General features: G+C 40.7%; 2 protein-coding genes across 5 annotated transcripts in view; both read right to left on the bottom strand.

Moving 5' to 3' along the window:
* The window catches only part of LOC116948870 (basement membrane-specific heparan sulfate proteoglycan core protein-like), a 77,124-nt gene that overhangs the window by 14,578 nt on the left and 47,316 nt on the right, over positions 1–15,230 (bottom strand). The window contains exons 1-6 of one of the 2 annotated variants that reach the window (XM_076071846.1): positions 3,646–3,872; positions 3,160–3,498; positions 2,333–2,575; positions 1,697–2,092; positions 712–954; positions 78–473 (exon numbers count right to left, since the gene is read on the bottom strand). The exons of the other annotated variant lie outside the window; for it this stretch is intronic. Of the exons in view, the coding sequence (XP_075927961.1) occupies positions 78–473; positions 712–954; positions 1,697–2,092; positions 2,333–2,575; positions 3,160–3,498; positions 3,646–3,712 (1,684 nt within the window). The 5' untranslated portion in view covers positions 3,713–3,872. Of the gene's footprint in view, positions 1–77; positions 474–711; positions 955–1,696; positions 2,093–2,332; positions 2,576–3,159; positions 3,499–3,645; positions 3,873–15,230 lie in introns of those variants that run through there. 2 annotated transcript variants of the gene reach the window in all.
* LOC116948871 (basement membrane-specific heparan sulfate proteoglycan core protein-like) overlaps positions 11,942–15,230 on the bottom strand; it is a 29,495-nt gene continuing 26,206 nt past the window's right edge. For 2 of the 3 annotated variants that reach the window (XR_012945962.1, XM_076071845.1), the window contains exons 28-30: positions 15,115–15,177; positions 12,686–12,751; positions 11,942–12,426 (exon numbers count right to left, since the gene is read on the bottom strand). Coding sequence is in view for 2 of the 3 variants with exons in the window: in XM_076071845.1 (XP_075927960.1) it covers positions 12,275–12,426; positions 12,686–12,751; positions 15,115–15,177 (281 nt within the window). In the remaining variant the exon portion in view is untranslated. The other variant, XM_076071844.1, reaches the window with a different exon arrangement.

Here is a 15,230-nt window from a genome sequence, read left to right as displayed (position 1 = left end):
ACACAATAAATAATTAAATGTATTCCACTTTTATATTGAAGTGCATATGCTTGTGCAAAAAGTAAAATATAATTTACCTTGCATTGTGATCAGTTCTCTTGTTAAGCTGCTTGTTCTAAAGTAGCCAGTAAAGTGGCAAATGTAGAGCCCAGCATCACTGTATTGCACTTTTGAGATTTGAATAGAGAAGTTGTCTTTGTCAAAATAAGACTTCAATGCCGTTATTCTGGAAACCAGTGGTATAGCGGTATTTTTCCATACATCTCCATACCGTTGACCAGTTTGCTTAGGATACTGGACAATCGTTTCGCTACCACTACCCTGCCTCTCCCATCGCCAGGTCAGAGCCAGGTCAGAGGAAGGGTGATCTTTCCATTTAAATTCTGGATCATCTTCAACACATTGCAAAATGACCGACTGGCCCACAGAAACAAAATACTTTCTGGGAGCAGGTGCCTTTACATCACAAACATCTACAAAAATATAACAAAAGAGATAAATTATTACACTTCAAACATTGATATAACAAAAAATATTTGACAATTTTAATACTTTAATTTATTACAACTCCACAAGGGATGCATCACATACGTCATATTCAACACATTTATAATATACTGATTGCATTGGTAATACAAACTAAGCATACATTTTAAAAAATCACGGTGTGAAATTAAATTCACCGAGGGCTTCATTTCTGAATTCACTTACTCTGTGATGAGACTGTCAAATGGTGAGAAGCAGAGGCTTGGTCAGTTTGGTTTTTGACACCACATGTCCATGCTCCCTCTTGACATCTTTTGACTTTGTGTAATGTCAGCACAGAATTGCGTGGGTTCATCTCAGTGCCACCGTGAGTCCAAACAATACTTTGTACATAGGCACTGTTTGAGATGTGACACGTCAATGTGACAGTCTCTCCTTCACTCATGACGCTGGATGGGTTTGCTGAAACTACAGAAAGCAAAAGCAGTAAAACAAACTCAGACATCAGCAGTGACTCCGTGCTCCAGACTCCTCCACTACTCCTCTTGTGGGCGAGACCACAGCAGTGACGCTCAGCGAGTCTGGGCGACTCCTAACCGGTCCCCCATCACCACAGAGCTCTGTCCATGTGAGTACGATGGGTCGGCATCAGCAGCAGACTCTCCTGTTCAGAGATGTGCCGGCAAACATGTGGCTGCACTACACCACAGGCAGAATGTCATGGGCGATGGCTGTGGATGTGACGCCAGTGCAGTGTGATGGGAAGCCTGGGTTGTCATCTCCATGGATCGTGGCGCAATTGTCAGTTTCGTGAGATTCCTCGGACGTGCGGTGCTATCACGTTGGAAGAATTAATAATGTGCAATAGCAGCAGTATGTTTTATGATTGAGCAAACTCAATACAGCCATCAACATTAATACTGTCATATAATTGGTAGCATTTTGTATTTAAAGCTTTCGTGACTGCAGGGATTCATATTCTTGGTTCTTTCGGTAAAGTCACGTAGAAGGGAAACAATAAAATAATAAAAATATAAAACAATACAATTATCGCAATAAAATTCTCACCGAAAGAACCAAGAATATAATTGGTAGCAGTTTACATTCACGGACTATTAATTTAAAAAATATTACGCAATAAATCATTAAATGTATTCCTCTTTTATATTGAAGTGCATATGCTTGTGCAAAAAAGTAAAATATGATTTACCTTGCATTGTGATCAGTTCTCTTGTTAAGCTGCTTGTTCTAAAGTAGCCAGCAAAGTGGCAAATGTAGAGCCCAGCATCACTGTGTTGCACTTTTGAGATTTGAATAGAGAAGTTGTCTTTGTCAAAATTAGACTTCAATGTCGTTATTCTGGAAACCAGTGGTATAGCGGTATTTTTCCATACATCTCCATACCGTTGACCAGTTTGCTTAGGATACTGGACAATCGTTTCGCTACCACTACCCTGCCTCTCCCATCGCCAGGTCAGAGCCAGGTCAGAGGAAGGGTGATCTTTCCATTTAAATTCTGGATCATCTTCAACGCATGGCAAAATGACCGTCTGGCCCACAGAAACGAAATACTTTCTGGGAGCAGGTGCCTTTACATCACAAACATCTACAAAAATATAACAAAAGAGATCAATTATTACACTTCAAACATTGAAATAACAAAAAATATTTCACAATTTTAATACGTTTATTTATTACAACTCCACAAGGGATGCATCACATACGTCATATTCAACACATTTATAATATACTGATTGCATTGGTAATACAAACTAAGCATACATTTAAAAAAAAATCACGGTGTGAAATAAAATTCACCGAGGGCTTCATTTCTGAATTCACTTACTCTGTGATGAGACTGTCAAATCGTGAGAAGCAGAGGCTTGGTCAGTTTGGGTTTTGACACCACATGTCCATGCTCCCTCTTGACATCGTTTGATTTTGTGTAATGTCAGCACATAATTGCGTGGGTTCATCTCAGTGCCACCGTGAGTCCAAACAATACTTTGTACATAGGCACTGTTTGAGATGTGACACGTCAATGTGACAGTCTCTCCTTCACTCACGACGCTGGATGGGTTTGCTGAAACTACAGAAAGCAAAAGCAGTAAAACAAACTCAGACATCAGCAGTGACTCCGTGCTCCAGACTCCTCCACTACTCCTCTTGTGGGCGAGACCACAGCAGCGACACTCAGCGAGTCTGGGCGACTCCTAACCGGTCCCCGATCACCACAGAGACCTGACGGGCTGTGTGACAGTGGTCGGTGTGAGGGGCCTGCATCAGTACCAACGTCACCTGTGACACTGACACTCCTGCAAGCAAACGCGCGGCTTCGCTAGGAGAGCACCGCACAGGACTCTGGGTGCAATGCCACTGTGGGAGCGACAGGAAGTCTGTGCCGTGTCACCTCCACGAGTCGCAGTGCAACGGTGAGGCAGAGGACGTGAGGCAGTGAGGACAATCTACCGGTGGCATTGCAGTGGAATGGCTCCTCACGTGCAGTACCAGCGCCACGCATCACCCTCGTGTAAACTCTTTGCAGCGTTTACACCACAACTTGTTCTTCACGGATACAATGTGATGAAATAATATCACCATTAAAAATGTACGACAAATAATCATACATACAGGAAGGGTGCTTGTGCAATATAGTGTAACACATTTCCTTACCTTCCATTGTGATAATTTCCATCATGGGACTCTCTGTTCCAACTTCGCTTTTAACCAGGCAACGGTAAACCCCAGCGTCACTGTGCTGCACATTTGCGATTCGGATAGAAACTCGATGTTGATCAACATCCTTAATGACTGTTATCCTGAAATCTCGTGAGTTTGTTAAATCCATATCGGGTGCTCCACTGCCTTCACCACGCCGCCGCCAGGTGATAGAGCTGATATTGGGATTGTCGTACTGTGACCATCCTGGAGTGTTTCTGTCACACGTCAAGGTGACTTCCTGTCCCACAGCAACAAAATACTCTCTGGGGGATGCCTGTAAATGAACACTCGCTTCAAAAGTGAAACGACAAAACGGCAAAATTATAAAGTGTTGAACACTACGGTACGGTTTTAAAATGTACGGTGAGCAACAAGTTGAACGTACATACTGTACGTATACACAGTGTGGTGTATAACAGCACGCGAACAATAACTCACTGATGCGGGACAAGATGCAGATGACAACACTCATCCACACCGCACGTCTCCTCGTCTCCGTGTCCATGGCTCAGAGCCACGGCGCCGTCTGCTCAGTTCTCAGCACGCACCACGTTTTATGTCGCTCCTGCTGCCGCCTTCAGTTGAAGTGTGGCGACATCCCACCCACAGCTCGCTGAGGTTTCACTTCCAACCACAGCTCCCAAACCAAACCCCAGCCTCTCTCTATAGCACGACTTCATCGTCACGCTTCCGTTTACTGTTTCAGCGCCGAATACAAAAGAAATGTTACAACTGTTATCGTGCTCAAAAATACATTTATTGACCTAAATAAAAATACGAATTCATAACTAACATTAATGACCATGAACGTGCTTAGGTATAAAAGAGTCACCTGACACCATTTGGAACATGCATGTTAAATTCGCGTCCGTGCACGTCAAGTCTGGTGGTGTGCGTCCATGCGCCCTGCGGCTCCCTGGCCATGAAGTCGGAGGCCCTGCCTGGACGCGGCTCGCTGCTGTTTGACCCAAGGCTCAGGTGATGCTGCTCCTCGTTGGATCCATTCCAATAGCAGCAGCCACCACAGAGCCAGCCGTGGGACACTGGGGTGGGATTTCTCACTTCAAAAACAAGATTATTACTTGTGGATACTTACAGATTTGGCCCAAGGCTGAGGAGTGCTGCAGGGCCCCATCAGCGTGCAGCGAAATGGCACACTTGTCCAGCCTCCAAAACGACAGAGGCCAAATAAATATAACAAACAAAATCTGTATTCAGAAATATGACTTTATTAATTCTGTATAATTGTTTAAACAAGAATAACATGACCAATACGAGCTTCATTAAGTGTTATGTCTCACGTTGTTTTAATGTCAGAAGGGGAGGGAGGTCTTCTCTGATCCGGTGTTCCGGGGGTAAAGACATCTAAAACCGGCCCTTCTCCCAGCTACCATGGTCACTGTTGCGACTACTGTGCGTGTCCTCCATCTGAGTCAGAACAGGGATGACGTGATGGTTCGCTGGTAAAGAGAACTGCAGGAATATGGAACAAGTTCCATTGCTTGTCATTTGGGCTTTTTTTAAGTACACCAAAGCAGAATTACAACTTGTTTTACAACATCAAGTTGAACAATATAACCGAATAAAAATATAGATTTCGTTCGTATAAAATACAATACCCGTCCTTGTTTTGCAAGGTAAAACCCCATTCACACAATAAGTCTCTGTTACACCTGTTGAATTTATAGTGGCAAACTCCGATTCAGAGAGACACTAATCACAGCTGGAAATTACTAATGATCATTTAAATAGCCACGCGTTTTGTTTTCACGTCTTGATATTTGAAGCTCAAGCCTGAAGGATTTCTCATTATATCGCATTCCGTGTGAAGAGCACAGGACACTTTATGTTACTTCTGCTTTTGAACACAACTGAAAGATTACGAACCATAACAGATTATTCCTATATTTTGCATGTTAAATATGCACAAAACCATCTTAAAACTGGAATGTTGACACTCAAAATTATTAATTTAAATCAAGTAAATAACACCACCGAACTAAAACAATGTTATATGGAAATACTCGGCTCCAGAAAAGTAACTGCACAGCATTTGGAAAAAGTGTATCGCTCATTCATACAAGTCGAAGAGTCTCAACAATGGACGTCTCAACCCATGCAGCATTTGCCTCCTTGGTCATGAGGTCAGAGCCCGTCTCTGGACGCTGTTTGCTGCTGTTTGACCCAAGGCTCAGGTGATGTTGCTCCTCGTTGGATCCATTTCAATAGCAGCAGCCACCACAGAGCCAGTTGTGGGACACTGGGGTGGGATTTCTCACTTCAAAAACAAGATCATTACTCGTGGATACTGACCATGATGTGTTAATTACTCAATATTGTCAAATGGCGTCACGTGGTGTAAAATTCAATCCCACGTGTTACGATAAAGGCACATGTGCCATATCACATTGACAGGTGAATGTTTACTTTTAGACCATAATGTTACACTTCTGTAATGATGAGGCATGGCCCGTTCGATGGTTTCTCCCAAAATCAAAGTTGAACACTTTCATCGCAGCCATCTCTGCTTCACGTTGTCATGCTTGGTACATGCGTGTACAGTGGTCATTTCACAATGTCAACTTCATATTCTTGGTTCTTTCGGTAAAGATACGTAGAAGGGAAACAATAAAATAATAAAAATATAAAGCAATACAATTCTCACGAAGTTTCGACTGCAAAACAAGCAATTTTCTTGCGTGTGAAAACCACAGCAAGAAAATTTTCTTGCTGTGGTTTTCACACCTGACGATTGCTTGTGTTGCAGTCGAAACGTCGTGAGAATTGTATTGTTTTATATTTTTATTATCTTATTGTTTCCCTTCTACATGACTTTACCGAAAGAACCAAGAATATGAATCCCTGCAGTCACGAAATCTTTAAATCAAGATGTAATGTCAACTTTAATAAACAAAAAATATCACGAACAGGAATGGGCGGGGTAATTACTTCCCTTCCCTTGTGTTTCCCCATGGTGCCACACATATATCCCATGCAGCCTTATCTTACACACAACAGGCAGTCACTATTCTACTTGCATAGCAAAAACCTTGAAGAATATTTCATCATTATGGTGTGGTTAATGCATACACGAGACTGCGGGTATTAGTATAAAAATATATACATTTGCTATGCACGAACATTTTGCATGCAAACAAATTAACGTCCAGAATGACGTTTCAACTTTACTCTCCTGCGTGACGGTCAAACGCGACTCTACCCAGCAGGAGGTTTCCCAGCAGTCAGTGTGGTGCCGCTCCTGCCACTAACGACAAGCAGGAGTAGCAAGGTCAATAACTTGTCTTGCAAACATTTGAAAATTATTGTACGGTAGAAATGGCTTTTTAAACGACAGCAGAAGGGAAAGCGACTTGTTAGCAGTATCAACCAAGTAATTCTGTCGCTATAAAATTACAAAACAATCCAATTGATATATTGAAAGTTTGATTAATTATCATTATCCTCATCAACTTCACTTGGCCAGGCAAGACTCCGCTGACACACCAAGTCTCCATTACAAGCGTCACCTGGGCCAAACAGGTTTCAGGGCAGCAGTGCAATCCAGCACAGATGTACAAAGACAAATAATGGCACAGATGGCAACCACGGGTATACTGTAATGCCTATTCTACTCTACTATTACATCCCATGGTTGACAAATTGCATAATTACATCGGCAGGCAACATTTTTTAATTAGTAACTTGAGGACAATTAGTAGACGCGAATTTGTACACTTTAATATAAATGACATTGATAAAATGTTTAACTGAATGCAGCGTTTCTCAACATTTTCCAGTGTGCGGACCCCTTTTCAACCTCCAAGCATTTCGCGGACCACCGCATGCCACGAGCTATTTGAAATGTCTTCGGCGAGGATGCTGCTGTCTTTATTTTCCGCGAACCCCCTGCAGTAGCATCACCGACCACCAGGGGTCCGCGGACCACCGGTTGAGAACCGCTGATCGAATGTATTCCATTAACCCGTTATTATTTTTGTAGGGACAAGGCAGGTGAAAATTGTCATCACATTACATTCTGTGCAGTGATTGGCTCTACATGTCGGAATGTCGCGACGGTGCGGTTGACCACCAGTCTTGCCAACTCAGTTATTTTGTAAGATCAGGTTTTTATTTTATACCCACGTGACTTTACCGAAAGAACCTAAGAGTAAAGATCAGGTTTATTTGTCTTAACCTGGTGAGAGAACGCAGAGGATAGTCGCATCTCCTTTGCAAGAGTGTTGGGACATTAATCTGCCTGCAGGGGGCGATGATCACTACGTACAATATTAATCGAGTTATTTGTTGAGTCATTTTTTGTAATTTGGAGTTTTGATCCTGAAATCAGTTACATAATTGCCTACTCCAGCGAATGTGAAGGAATCGTTGACGCCCAACGTGAATCACTCACAGTTATAATCAGGGCAGCCAGTGGATTCGATCCACGAAGCACTGCTCTAAAACGGTGAATGTGCTACGAGCTTCCCTGAGTGAAATATTTTGCTAAAGTGATATGTGACTTTCTGGGATGACGGCATTCGACAAGTTTAAGAGCAATTCCAGCAATGTATCGAAGATTTCTGTATCAGTTGTCGACCTTAAATACTTGGCAAATGGTCTAGTGACATATTCAATGACTTTAGAAGGACATCTAGCGGCTGTGTGAGGTTCGTTTGGCGACTTTCCGCTTCAAGCAGTTGGCATTACTGCTGACCACGCCATCCCTGTGCCCACTTGTGGGTAGCAGCAGCAGCTGCTGCCAGCGAAGTGGCTGCACGGAGTGCTCCGTGTCTATGACCTACACGGACACAGGAGAGAACTGCACTGGCACTGCCCACACAAAAAATTGAAATATTTTTATTCACAATTTTTTATTTTACCAGGTAAGGCCCACTGTGCTAGATAGCTCTTTTTCATGGGCAACCTGAACACAAATTATAGCTCAACCAAGAGGCGTATCATGTAGAATTGTACAGCGGCCACATACTCTAAAAGCATGTTTCTAAATATGTAGGGGAACTCCACGCGACAACGGGGAGAGAGACACGCACACTCCAAATATACAGCAGGCGTCAGGGTCGAACCCACGACCTCCCGCATACCAAGCGAGGCAGTTAACATCTCGCCACCGCGGCGCCCCGCAGACACAGGGGAGACGTGAGCAAGCACAGATGTGTCAAGGTGAAGGAGGCAACCTCGTAGGGTGGAAAATTTTGACGTAAGAAACCAGGGCCATTTTAAGTGGAAAGGCATCTAGAACAGCAAGTTTAAAAAATGCACGCTGGCCTTGTGGCAAACATTCCTTTCGATGCTCCTACGTGGCCCTGATGTAGATATTGTCTTTGGCAGAGACTCCATGGCGGCTGATGCTGCACCTGCACGTGTCACCTGTAAGTGGGCTAAGCAGTTGTGGTTTTCGTGTCCCCCCCCCCCCTCACCGCTTCACATCAAGAGCCACGAGCAAGCCACTGCCTTTGAAACACCCTGTGGCCTCTACAAACCACTTGTGTGCTCAACGAAAACTAAAGCTGGGTCCGGAAGATGCAGCCGAGATCCCCTGGAGATGCGAGCGACGGACGCCGTTCCCGAGGGCCACATCTGGGGCTGGGAGCCCAGACGGCGCCTCACGGGCACGAGTGGCGAGGGCCCCCTAGCGGCAACAATGAGGCACAGCGCGCGGTACAAACACAACAATGAGACAGCGTTCGACTTTGTCATTGCTTTGGCCTTGCGAAGTGAATGACAGTCAACTGAGTTGTAAACATACCATAGTGTCCCTCGTGGCAATGGGAACGTAATCCCAGCTGTGCATTACAGTACAACATTACGAGACGCCGGTTTGTGATCTCAGTTGCTTTTTCGTCGACAAGTGTTTTATATTCTTAGTTTTTTCGCTAAAGTCACGTTGAAGAGAAACAACAAAATAATAAAATATATATAAAACAATAAAAATATTCCCACGACGTTTCGACTATAACTCAAACGGTCGTCTTCAAGTGTGTTGGTTCGCATACATTTATTTGTAAACGGCGCATTTATTTATTTATAATTAAAATAAACACGTTAGCGCCACGCGCAACGATTTGGCAGTTTACCCAGGACTAGTCCATCTATATTCTGAAAAGAGGAGGGGGGAGACGAAATTTTTTATAATGTATGCTGTCTGAAAGCCACTGTAAGCGTGAACAATCAATTAAGACCTGAAATGGTTTATCAAATCTTTCCAATGATTGCTAAGATAGAATCCATCTTCTCGGTTGAAATTGTCTCTGTGCTTGTATATGTGGATAGCCTCATGAACGAATCTCTCATGGAAGCCAGATGAATTACTCGACGATGGTAGTTATACAAAAATAAAAAGAGATCCCACCAACAGCCTCGTCACACAAACCAACAAAATAATTTCTGATTCAACCGCATTAATTGATCAATCTAAACAGTTTTCGTTGAAACCTTCTGCTGCCAGGCCACCAAGATTATACGGCTTACCAAAAATATATAAAGTAGATACACCTCTTCGTCCCATAGTCTCTACTATCGGCTCCCCCACCTACAAACTAGCTCGTTTTTTGTCTGAAATCCTGCGTCCTTTCACTGGAAAGACCACCTCTGCGGTACAAAATTCTACTCACCTGGTATCGACAATCAAGGGTATTTCCCTGTCCCCAGACGACCTGCTTGTCAGTTTTGATGTAGTTTCCTTATTCACCAAGGTTCCTGTACCTGACACCATTGCAATCATTGAAGACTTGGTTCATCAAGGACTAAACACTGAGGTACCCCCCCTGGTGAGACACTGTTTAACCAATACATACTTCACTTGGAATTCGAACTTTCTACAAACAAACTGAGGGCACCCCAATGGGCTCCCCCCTTTCTCCAGTTATAGCTAACATTTTCATTGAGAAATTTGAGACTGACGCCATCCAGACTGCCACTCTGCGCCCAACCTTATGGAAGAGGTACGTGGATGACACTTTTGTCATCTGGCCACATGGCCGGCCTGCTCTAGATCAATTCTTCGACCACATCAATTCCATACACCCAGTCATCAGATTTACCATGGAAGTCGAAATAGATGGCAAGATACCTTTTTTGGATGTCCTAATTAAAAAGAGACCTGATGGTTCAATGAGCCACTCTGTCTACAGGAAAGCTACCCATACGGATGCTTATCTGAAACCGGATTCCCACCACCATCCATCACAGAAGAATTCTCTCATCAAGACTCTGTATCATAGAGCCCAATGGATATCCGACCAGGAACACATAAGCAGTGAACTCAAGCACGTACACCAAGCTCTTAGGGCTAATGGTTACTCCGACTATACAATCCGCAAAGCTATCACTCAAACCATGAAGAAGAACCCTCTTGAGGAGCCTTTCAAAACCATCACTTTACCCTACATTGCTGGGATCACAAAAAAGATCTCCAAAATCTTGAATAAACACAAGATCCAGGTCCGTTTCAACACATTACATAAAATCCGTGATCTGGTTCCGTCTGTAAAAGATGTGATTCCGGACATACAATACCCTGGTGTCTACAAACTAAGTTGCCTCTGTGGTAGTAGTTACATTGGAGAAACCAAACGCCATGTCTCGGACCGCATTCGTGAACACAAAGCAGACCTTAAACACGGTAGGACCAACACCTCGGCCGTAGCAGATCATTGTTCTAATTCAGTACGCTCACATGCCATTGACTTTTCCAAGACAGAGGTTCTTTGTAAGCCATCTGGCTTCCATGAGAGATTCGTTCATGAGGCTATCCACATATACAAGCACAGAGACAATTTCAACCGAGAAGATGGATTCTATCTTAGCAATCATTGGAAAGATTTGATAAACCATTTCAGGTCTTAATTGATTGTTCACGCTTACAGTGGCTTTCAGACAGCATACATTATAAAAAATTTCGTCTCCCCCCTCCTCTTTTCAGAATATAGATGGACTAGTCCTGGGTAAACTGCCAAATCGTTGCGCGTGGCGCTAACGTTTTTTATAAATAAATAAATGCGCCGTTTAAAAATAAATTTATGCGAACCAACACACCTGAAGACGACCGTTTGAGTTATGGTCGAAACATCGTGAGAATTTTTTATTGTTTTATATATATTTTATTATTTTGTTGTTTCTCTTCAACGTGACTTTACCGAAAAAAACTAAGAATATGAATTACTGCAGTCACGAAAGCTTTAAATCAAAATTTAAGTGTTTTATAGTTGTCTTTCAAATTCATAATAAAGGTTTTTGGGTTAGATCGTGTTTATTTATAAATGTGTCGTAACCCTCCACCACCCGACACGGCCAATCAGCAAAAAAAGTGTCACGTTCACAAAAGACAAATAATTCACTACTTTAGCCCACCAGTGTGTTGAAGAGTGAATCCACATTTACAGTTTGAGTACGATGTTTCGCTGGTAAATACATCCAGCATCATCGGGCAATTCGCCAGAATGGTAAAGCCCTCGCTTGCTCCTGGTTTTATATAGATCAGCAGGGTGACGTCATCACTTAACTCATATCAGGTGCAGTGATTAGAGGCAGAGGGGGGGGTATTGTAATTATATAATCGATTAGTAATCAGTCATTGGTTATGATTAGTAATGAGTTGTAGATTAGTAATTCTTTAAATCAAAATGTAATGTGTATTATTTACTAATCTACAACTCATTACTAATCATAACCAATGACTGATTACTAATCGATTATATAATTACAATACCCGCCCCTCCGCCTCTAATCACTGCACCTGATATGAGTTAAGTGATGACGTCACCCTGCTGCTCTATATAAAACCGGGAGCAAGCGAGGGCTTTACCATTCTGGCGAATTGCTTGATGATGCTGGATGTATTTACCAGCGAAACGTCGTACTCAAACTGTAAATGTGGATTCACTCTTCAACACACCGGTGGGCTGAAGTAGTGAATTATTTGTCTTTGTCAACGTGACACTTTTTTTGCTGATTGGCCGTGTCGGGTGGTGGAGGGTTACGACACATTTATAAATAAACGCGATCTAACCCAAAAACCTTTATTATGAATAATATTGGTCGCGAAAGCCTACGTCTTAAACTGTCTTACAAAAATTGTTGAATTGTTTGCATCGTATGATTTAAACTCTGCGAGAACAATCAAAATTACCCCAGAAAAATAAACTGTACTCACAAGGCCCGTGTCGTCCTCGCGTCGTACGTTAAGATTGTCATAATCGTCTGTGACAGACAGAATAAGAGTTTACATTCCAGCATCAACAATGTAACAAATACCAACGAACACGATCAAAAAATAGATTAGCAGCACAAGCAAATAAACTCCATTGAAGCGGATGGATTAAATCAGTTGACGTGTCCCTTGGACTCTCAATAAGTTCAGCAAAATTGCAGCGCCTGGCGCTGGCAATGTTGTGGTCGATGGCCAAGGTGACGTGGGGCCACGTGTCGCTCTCTGCAGGTCGTCTCGTGCGCCCTCTACCTTCTGCCTCCTTTCGCTGCAGCTTGAGGGCTTGGTAGTGGCCTTCGCGCTCCTGCCGGGGGGCATCTGACAGCAAGTTGTTGACGTCGTCATTTATAGGTTGTGATTTATAGGTAGTAATTTATACGTTGTGATTTATAGGTAGTAATTTATACGTTGTGATTTCTAGGTAGTAATTTATACGTTGTGATTTATAGGTAGTAATTTATACGTTGTGATTTATAGGTAGTAATTTATACGTTGTGATTTATAGGTAGTATTTTATACGTTGTTATTTCTAGGTAGTAATTTATACGTTGTGATTCATAGGTAGTAATTTATAGGATGTGATTTATAGGTAGTAATTTATACGTTGTGATTTATAGGTAGTAATTTATACGTTGTAATTTATAGGTAGTAATTTATACGTTGTGATTTATAGGTAGTAATTCATACGTTGTGATTTATAGGTAGTAATTTATAGGTTGTGATTTATAGGTAGTAATTTATACGTTGTGATTTATAGGTAGTAATTTATACGTTGTGAATTCTAGGTAGTAATTTATACGTTGTGATTTATAGGTAGTAATTTATACGTTGTGATTTATAGGTAGTAATTTATAGGTTGTGATTTCTAGGTAGTAATTTATACGTTGTGATTTCTAGGTAGTAATTTATACGTTGTGATTTATAGGTAGTAATTTATACGTTGTGATTTATAGGTAGTAATTTATACGTTGTGATTTCTAGGTAGTAATTTATACGTTGTGATTCATAGGTAGTAATTTATACGTTGTGATTTATAGGTAGTAATTTATACGTTGTGATTTATAGGTAGTAATTTATACGTTGTAGTTTATAGGTAATAATTTATACGTTGTGATTTCTAGGTAGTAATTTATACGTTGTGATTTCTAGGTAGTAATTTATAGGTTGTGATTTCTAGGTAGTAATTTATACGTTGTGATTTCTAGGTAGTAATTTATACGTTGTGATTTATAGGTAGTAATTTATACGTTGTGATTTATAGGTAGTAATTTATACGTTGTGATTTATAGGTAGTAATTTATACGTTGTGATTCATAGGTAGTAATTTATACGTTGTGATTTATAGGTAGTCATTTATACGTTGTGATTTATAGGTAGTAATTTATACGTTGTAGTTTATAGGTAATAATTTATACGTTGTGATTTATAGGTAGTAATTTATAGGTTGTGATTTATAGGTAGTAATTTATACGTTGTGATTTATAGGTAGTAATTTATACGTTGTGATTTATAGGTAGTAATTTATACGTTGTGATTTCTAGGTAGTAATTTATACGTTGTGATTTATAGGTAGTAATTTATACGTTGTAATTTCTAGGTAGTAATTTATACGTTGTGATTTATAGGTAATAATTTATACGTTGTGATTTATAGGTAGTAATTTATACGTTGTGATTCAGAGGTAGTAATTTATACGTTGTGATTTATAGGTAGTAATTTATACGTTGTGATTTATAGGTAGTAATTTATACGTTGTGATTTATAGGTAGTAATTTATACGTTGTGATTTATAGGTAGTAATTTATACGTTGTGATTTATAGGTAGTAATTTATACGTTGTGATTTATAGGTAGTAATTTATACGTTGTGATTTCTAGGTAGTAATTTATACGTTGTGATTTATAGGTAGTAATTTATACGTTGTGATTTCTAGGTAGTAATTTATACGTTGTGATTTATAGGTAGTAATTTATACGTTGTGATTTATAGGTAGTAATTTATACGTTGTAGTTTATAGGTAATAATTTATACGTTGTGATAAATAGGTAGTAATTTATATGTTGTGATTTATAGGTAGTAATTTATACGTTGTGATTTCTAGGTAGTAATTAATACGTTGTGATTTCTAGGTAGTAATTTATACGTTGTGATTTCTAGGTAGTAATTTATACGTTGTGATTTCTAGGTAGTAATTTATACGTTGTGATTTATAGGTAGTAATTTATACGTTGTGATTTATAGGTAGTAATTTATACGTTGTGATTTCTAGGTAGTAATTTATACGTTGTGATTTTTAGGTAGTAATTTATACGTTGTGATTTCTAGGTAGTAATTTATACATTGTGATTTCTAGGTAGTAATTTATACGTTGTGATTTATAGGTAGTAATTTATACGTTGTGATTTATAGGTAGCAATTTATACGTTGTGATTTCTAGGTAGTAATTTATACGTTGTGATTTATAGGTAGTAATTTATACGTTGTGATTTATAAAATGTCAATTACACCTTGTAATTTATACGTTGTGATTAATTCGTCGTAATGTATACATTTCAATTTATACATTGTTATTCATAGGCGCCATCTGCCTTCAGTTGACGATCGCAAGCGTTACGTGAGAGCAGACATCCTCGTCGTCACAAAGTGCGTGACATAGCGACGCGTGAACAAGTGACAGCTACCATTGTTGGTCACCGATGGCGATTCCGGCACTTCATAGTCGCTTCCTCGCTGTGGATCAGGGCCTGTCGTGAAACAAAATCTCCACTGTGGACTTCACGGCGATGCCACTCCTCTC

Source organism: Petromyzon marinus, chromosome 35, assembly GCF_048934315.1.
Source record: "Petromyzon marinus isolate PM22_M1 ecotype Great Lakes invasive population chromosome 35, UKy_Petmar_22M1.pri1.0, whole genome shotgun sequence".
NCBI classification, from domain to species: Eukaryota; Metazoa; Chordata; class Hyperoartia; order Petromyzontiformes; family Petromyzontidae; genus Petromyzon; species Petromyzon marinus.
The sequence above is the reverse complement of the archived record's forward strand: the minus strand, read 5'-3'. Positions and strand labels throughout refer to the sequence as shown.